This window comes from Mytilus edulis, chromosome 1 (genome assembly GCF_963676685.1).
Source record: "Mytilus edulis chromosome 1, xbMytEdul2.2, whole genome shotgun sequence".
NCBI classification, from domain to species: Eukaryota; Metazoa; Mollusca; class Bivalvia; order Mytilida; family Mytilidae; genus Mytilus; species Mytilus edulis.
The window spans coordinates 6,428,134-6,436,695 of NC_092344.1; the positions used below are offsets into that span (position 1 = coordinate 6,428,134).

At 30.9% G+C, this 8,562-nt stretch overlaps 1 protein-coding gene across 1 annotated transcript; it reads left to right on the plus strand.

The window, feature by feature from the left end:
- LOC139522757 (uncharacterized) lies at positions 1-7,488 on the plus strand. Its single transcript, XM_071316262.1, has 4 exons — positions 1-423; positions 4,259-4,360; positions 5,715-5,771; positions 7,288-7,488. The coding sequence occupies exons 1-4, from the start codon at positions 88-90 to the stop codon at positions 7,396-7,398; spliced, it is 606 nt and encodes a 201-aa protein (XP_071172363.1). The 5' UTR covers positions 1-87; the 3' UTR covers positions 7,399-7,488.
- Positions 7,489-8,562: the final 1,074 nt, after the last annotated feature.

An 8,562-nucleotide genomic window follows, 5' to 3' on the forward strand; every position in this document is an offset into this window, starting at 1 on the left:
GACCTTGACATTGAATGAAATTTTTACGGTTTCCGTTTGAGCATTCGCTTGAAGGGCAGTGGTAAAAACATCACTGCATCTCTAAACATGGAAAATAAAAACCTAGAAAACGTCCCAGGACGGGACGAAAAACCATGGGAGCTGGAAAAAAGAATGGAAACTCATTTTCGACATGCCAAGAGTCGATATCCTGCAATGAATATCGAGCCTATGGCTTATGAACGTGAACGATTGACAGGCAAAGGGATGACTGCAGAGGACCGGGCACTGAGAAAACAATGGTTGTTAGATCAACGTTTAGCACCACATGAACCCCCAAATTCAGTCGTTGCGTTGGAAACCATGAATCTTCCTGTCAATCCCATTAAACGTGCGTTTAGAATGCCAATGGATGCTACATTTAGAGCTTTGGCTCCAGTGCTTGTGAGTTACCAAATAAATCATACACAATTTAATTTGTACTGAAAATCTGGTTTTTCAAAATACCTGCAATTAGACGAAATCCAGTTTAAAGACAGAAAGTCCCTTGTTATTTCTCGTACTCACATTTGGCGAGCAGAGGTCGTTAGCGCTATCTTATATTAGATTATTACAGTAAACAAGTAATGAGATTGATTTAATAATTGTTATTTAGAGCTGACAAACATGTAGTATAAAAAACAAGGACATGACATTAACTCTTTTTAACTTACCCAGTCCTATGGTCTAATGCCTTTAAATATATATTTATATAGGATTTCTCTATATTTTTCTATAAACGAACTTTATCTGAATCCATGATATCTCGGCCTATAACAAAATCGGACTATAACAAACTCGGCCTCCCAAAATCGGACTATAACAAACTCGGACTATACCAAACTCGGACTACTATAAGAATATAAGTATAATGTTGATTGTTGCTGTCATTGGAAATTAATTTTCAATTCTTAATTTAAAATGGATTTTTATCTACAATTAATTAAATAATTTATTTTTGAACATTTTTGAAGGGGATAAAAAAAAAATACGTTAACAAGATATATATATATATATTCGTCAGTCAGATTCTGATGTTAAATGAATCATCTTAAAGTCTTCTTAGATTAAACTTTTACTAAATCTTGAAATTTATACAATAAAAAAGGCAAACCGAACATCAGTTAAGACGCTTGCACCATTCTAAAAATTTGTTGAATATGACATAGGTTATATGACTAATTACATCAGAGAGTTCACATATATGCTTTAAATAAAAATAATAATGTGCGATGTGAACTAGCACAATTTTAAAGCTTTAACGGTGTCGATATTATGATGTTATAAGAAAGATTGCGTCAATAAGAATTCCAAATAAACAGCACTGAACGGTCTAAATTTCTAAATATTTCAGATTTGACAACTGAGGTGTAGTTACATTAGAGTCTGCGATGTTTAAAACAAACGGCCGTTAAAATATAATAACAAATTTTTGTCATTCCAGTATTATTATTTGTAATGATGTCCATAAACTACACGAATCACACTGTAAGGCATGTTGCTTTGTTGTAACTTTTCTAGAACACTCGACGCAGTGTTCGGTACCCATGTTGAAAATGATGAGGGATTTTTTTTTCATGTTATTTTATAGAAGTATTTGGTAAGATCAAAGAAATCTCTGTTGTTTTTTCAATTTTACTCCAAATCTATTTTTAGATACATGTATAATAAATGTTTGCCTCGGCTTGCCTTTCTAAAAACATTGTATCCGTTTGATGTGACCATTTGAATATAATTACTTTTCAATTGCTGAAGCCATTAATAAAGAACTACAGATAAGTGAAATTGTTAAGAAGCCATTCACTGTCAATCACATTTCTCTTTGTTTATATACCAATCATAAACACCAAGGATTAAACACAATAAAAACACGAACACACGCCAATCATTAAAATATCTTTTGTCAATACACACAATAAATCACAATGATATTTCAAATAAAAGTTAATTATCCTCATTTAAACATATCAAATTCAACTCATATAACAAATATTTAATACATTCTATATATGGTCTTTTTTCAAAAATATTCATTATAATCTCATAAATTCGTATATAATTTTAATATGTACAGTGGTTTTTTTTTATTAAAGTAAAAAAAATAACCCATCTACTAATCGTAGTCCGAGTTTGTTCAATATATTTCTTCATATAAATAATGGTAGGCCGAGTTTGTTATAGTCCGAGTTTGTTATAGTCCGATTTTGTTATAGTCCGATTTTGTTTTAGTCCGAGTTATCCAGCAGCGCTTTATCTTATAGTTAATAGAAAAATAAAATAAAAAAAATGGAGTCACCGTTCATTTGCGCTCACAATCTGCCTTCGAAAGAAGCATAAATCTTTGTAAAAGTGTTTTTTTTCTGTTGAACTAATAGGAGAAATAAAGGTAATATCGAAATAAAAAAAGAAATTTATTACAGAAATCGCTCAAATTTAACAATAATTTAGTTTAAGTACAGCATATATCGAAATTATATTAAAAAATATAGGTCACCGATGAGTTAAAAGAGATATTTCAATTTTAAAGCCAAAAAATGGCATTTTTCCACCAAAGGGAGATAATTTGGAACTTTTTCAATGATGTTTACATTTTAAAAGTCATCTGGGGCCAACACGAATTAATTGTTTTGAATGTTTTTTGTACCATATGATAAAGTAACAACTACCAAAGGTAATAAATAAAATTTGTAATAAAAAACAAATGTTTAATTTTTTTCTGAAATTTTTATACCCTCGAGCCTCCTTAAATGAAAAACACATTAAACACTGAGGGTTGAAAGTATATGGACAATACAAGTCAATTTATGCAAAAATTATAAAATATTAAGACAAGACTGGAAGATATAAAAACATTTTAAAGAAAATAGAATCTGTTGTAAATGTAGAAAAAATGAGATAGAAATTGAATTACAATTAAATGTGGGTCTCATTGGGGTCTAAGCGTGAGGCGGGATTGCCGATTTTTTGTAAGCGTGACACGTGAAAGTCAAATTATTGTGTTGTGAAAACGGGAAATGAGGTCTAGCGGGACCCGGGAAATGACAAAAAAAATGAGAATTGCTTACGTACATAGTGTAAGCGGGATACGGGAATCTGACAAAACAGTAAGCGGGATCCGGGATCGGAACCCCCCTATGAGACTCCCTTAAATGTGACAAACGCCACATCATTGAACATTGAAAAATGATTGAAGAAAAGAAATTTTTAACTTCATATCTAGTAAAGTGAACTAAGCCTAATTTGCTCGCCTCTCAGTCCTATTATTTTCTTTTAAAATGATAAATCTGTATCAAATTTTAATGGTACAATTATGCATTGGTTTAAGAAGGAATCCAAACAAATAATTTATCAATAGTCTATAGCCAATTACTGATTTGTTTCTGTTATTAAACAATTTCAACATAAGCTATTTCCCTTTGTCAACTGGAGACTGTTTCTATAATGTCCCAAATGGACTGCTGCCCACTCAAATCATCATAGGTTGAACATAATACATTTGTATACATTGTATATAGGTTTTTTTTAACCAATATTTATTAAGATATAACTTGATACATGTATCTTAAATCTTTAGCATAACAAAAGATATAAAAAAAAAATTTGCAAATGATTCTCTTTCTGCTAGCTCTTCACTGATAATAAAATTTATTTCCCTTCAAAGCAATTCATATGGATGGATCTCTACAGGTCAATATATAACAGATTTGACAATAGACTATTATTTGAGAGAAAGGATATTATGGACACGTTTACATTCAATTATTAACAGATATTTTTCAAACACATGTATATGGGTCTGTGCTCTTGGGTCTAGAAACGAAAGTAATAAGGTTTGCTTTGAACATCCATTTTCTTAATTGATGATTTAGATGATGTCTGTAGGTCATGTACATGATGTAGGTGTTAACTTCTCAAATTTACAAAAAGCCAAAAAATAGTAACCTGAAATGAATTAACAACAAATATAAAGGATTTATTTAGTATTGATATATATAAATATATTGGTTATGAACTTCATTTAAAGCTTTTGGACTCAAGAGTTGATTAATATAAGGTGTCTTTGGACCATTGCTACCGGCTAGAAAAAAAAAATCCTTAAAGAAAATTCTGTTATAAATAACACAGTAATACAGCTGTGTAATAGTCATATCTATTCAAAACATGTACAGGTATGAAAGAAACAGTTGAGATTCTTTAGTTTGAAATGTTATAGGCTTGGTATTTTATTTATTCTTTGCAGGGTCAGGCCAATGCCACAGGTCTGAGAGGGATTGTCCCAAATGTTCTCAAGGTTTCAGCTGTTATTTTGGGTGTATTCTATTATGCCAAATATGCAGAACATGTAAGTTTAAATAGAAATTATTCTTTAAAATATACTGTAATTACTGTTATAACTGTTATTACCTTTACAAACTTTCATCTAGTTCACTTTGTCATATACATAATTTTATTGGAAAAGAAGAGGTATAGGGTAAGTGCACTTAAGACAAAATTCTTATTATATGATAGCATGAAATACTAGGAAATAATCTGTATACAAAATAAATCCTGTAATAGGATAGTATGAAATACTCGGTAATAATCCATGTAATCAGTATACACAAAAAGTAATACCATAGGACAGTATAAAATACTAAAAAGTAATCAGTGTATACACAAAAAGTCGTACCATAGGATAGTATAAAATATTTCAGAAGTAATTAGTGTATACACAAACATGACAAAAAGTCATTCCATAGGACAGTATAAAATACTAATAATAAATCAGTGTATACACAAAAAGTAATACCATAGAACAGTATAAAATAGTAAGAAGTAATCAGTGTATACACAAAAAGTAATACCATAGGACAGTATAAAATATTTCAGAAGTAATTAGTGTATACTTAAAAAGTCATTCCATAGGACAGTATGAAATAGTAAGAAGTAATCAGTGTATACACAAAAAGTAATACCATAGAACAGTATACAATATTAAGAAGAAATCAATGTATACACAAAAAGTAATACCATGGGACAGTATAAAATAGTAAGAAGTAATCAGTGTATACACAAAAAGTAATACCATAGAACAGTATAAAATATAAGGAAGTAATCAGTGTATACACAAAAAGTAATACCATAGAACAGTATAAAATAGTAAGAAGTAATCAGTGTATACACAAAAAGTAATACCATCGAATACTATAAAATATTCGGAAGTAATCAGTGAATACACAATAAGGCGGGGGCCTCAGTGGCCGAGTAGTCTTGAGTTGTGACTACTGTAATCACTATCCATTCAACACTGAGGTTGTGAGTTCGAATCCTGCTCATGAGGGCGCACTTGACTCCAATTTAAATTGACTTGGATTGTCACTTTTCCTATCAAAGGTCAATGGTTTTCTCCTGGCACTCGGGCTACCTCCACCAATAAAAAGTGACCACGAAATAGCCTTAATGCAGTGCTTAAAAGCGGCGTTAAAACTCAGAATAAATCACAAAGAGTCATAGGCCAAGGATAGTATAAAATATTAGGAAGAAATGAGTGTATACACAAAAAGTAATACCATAGGATAGGATAAAGTACAAGGAAACCCAGAAATAAAAATGATATCTGCAGATAATGTGCAATCATTCTTTTAATAAAAGCTTGAAAACCTCAAAAAAAGAAAAGAATAAAGATTATTTAAAGTGTTAATACATTGTATTTGTAGAATTGGGAATCTCTTCGTGGATGGCATGTTTATAGCAGTAAACCAAGACAATTATATGTAAGTACAGTTTCCATACTCTACAGTACTGATTTTGTGTGTCTCAATGGTTGAATGGTACAGGAAGTTGATTGGAATTTATTTGGCAGATACATCTACCATTATTAATGAGAATCAAGTTGTACTCATGTCAGCTATGTGAACAATTATATTTGAATTTAGGTGTAATTCAAATGTAATTGATTACATTACATTTAATTAGCAAACTAATAGCAAAAAGTAAAATCACAAAAATTCAAAACGGAAAGACCCTTGTCTAATGGCGAAATCAAAAGCTGAAACTCACCAAACGTATTGATAACAACTGTCATATTCCTGGCTTGATACAGGCATTTTCTGTAGAAAATGGTGGATAAAATAAATCCTGGTTTTTATAGGCAGGTAAATCTCACTTGTATGACAGTGGCATAAAAATCAAGTTATTTAATCTATTTCATTTTGAAGTAATCAATATTACTTGCATTATCTCCTTTATAAAATCTGGATCAAAACTTTTATGCTTAATGGTGATTGTCAGAAGCTCCAGTGAACTTTTCTGCAGAATTCTTGCAATTATAATACAAACCTTTCACCTTGAGCGCATGATACGCCGATCGCTTTTACAACACATAAAGTTCTATAACTCCTAAATGTTACACAAAAAATTTATCAAAAAACTATAAAGGGAGGTTATTTTAATAGATATAAAAAAGTCACTACAGTTTCATGCTCAAAGCACTTTTGAGTATTGTCTGAAAACTGGAAATTCCTGTTAACAGGGGTATAAAAATTGAAAACATTACATAGACATGCATATCATTATATATGATATAAATGATGAAATATTGCCTTATAAATCAAACAGTTGAACTTGAAATAGAGTCCCATAATAATAAATTTAGAATGACAAACTGGAATATCTTCAAATTGGAAGGAACCTTATATTATACAATAATTATTTGTACCTATCCAACCAGATATAAGAAGATGTGGTATGAGTGCCAATGAGACAACTCTCCATCCAAGTCACAACTTGTAAAACTAAACCATTATATAGGTCAAAGTGCGGTCTACAACAAGGAACATCAATACAAGCATTCATATGTTAGTATGTCACTTGGGGAAAATTGCCTTAAAGAAGTTCTGACTGTCATAGTCCTTAAATTATATCACAAAAAACAGAACATTTTTAAAATTGATGATATATAGATGTAAGAAGATGTGGTATGAGTGCCAATGAGACACATCTTCTTCAAAGTCACAATTTATACAAGTAAACAATTACAATAGGTCAAAGTAAGGTTTTCAACACTGAGCCTTTCTTCCCAATTAAAATATATTCAATATAGAAATGTTTTTTAATGGCATTCTCTAGTTGTTGTATGTTGTGTAAACGGACAGATAGATGGACACACCGAGAATGATATACATTATAATACCATATGTCCCATCTATGAAGAAAGCAAATTAATTAACCCAGTAATTGTGGTAAATTCTTTCTGATACCAGTATATTAATCCGCATGTATCTTTTTCAGGGACGTGAGGTACCTGTGAGAGATCATAATGATTTTGCCAACCAAGGATTTAAGGAAAGGAAAGTACTTCTAGGAGGAAAAACTAGTTTTAACTCTGATGTTGTCATTTAATTATTGACATAGACTAGATTGTATTTAAAATTTATAATTGTTGAAGTATGAGTGTACAATTAAAGTATGTTATTAAAAGATATGCTACAATTCTCCTTTATATGATAAGCTTTTGCAGCTTGATATATTGTATTGATAACAGTGTATTTTGGCATCCATGTATCTTGTGTTCTTGTATTATTGGGTTGCTGTCTGATCGAAGTGTCTACCCCACATTCATTCCAAAATGTATTTATAAAATGGGTGATCAGAGATTTGTTACTTTTTATGCCCCACCTAGGGGCATTTTTTTTCTTTGGTCTGCATCCGTTTGTCTGTCCTGCATCATGTGCATCAGGTTTAAGTTTTTGGTCAAGATAGTTTTTGATAAAGTTGAAGTCCAATCAACTTGAAACTTAGTGCACAGAATCACTATGATGTGATTATTTTACTTAAAATTCCGAATTTTGACCCCAATTTCACCATCCACTGATCATTGAAAATGATAGTGCGAGTGGGGCATTCATGTACTATGGACACATTCTTGTTAGTTTTTATTCTTAACTGTAAAAAATGACAAGAACATGTTATTATCAATTTCCTTGCAGATAAAAATGTTGCTAAATTAAATCAGTCTTTAACCAGAAATAATTATCCAAATACAGTAACACCACTTGGGAAATCTATTTTATTAGAATGTCAAGGATACGTTATCCATAGTCATATACAGCTTATGAAACCTTAAACTTACAAAAAGTATAAATATATTTATTAAACAGCAACCCCATGAAAGAGAAAACCAAAAGTCACACATCTATTGTGTAAAGTAGGTGCAAATTTATTTCGGTTCTTGTAGAACATCTAGAATTACAATGTAACTAGAAACAGTGTTCATATTAAAGATAAAAGGCACACCTCATGCTTATAAGCTGATTAATATTACATTGTACTAACGTCTATTCATGACATCAATAGAATGACATATAATACTAGAAGGTCTACCCATGATGCTGATAGGACAACCAACTATTGGTAATTAAAACTCCTTCAACATGGTTTATTGTATTTACTTGAACCTTATTACATTTTTGAATCCTGAAACAGATGTCCATGTGCATATTTTGTGGCAGAAAGCTTGACATAGGGATAGTATAGAGGCCGCATTAGCAAACTTTATATTTTAGA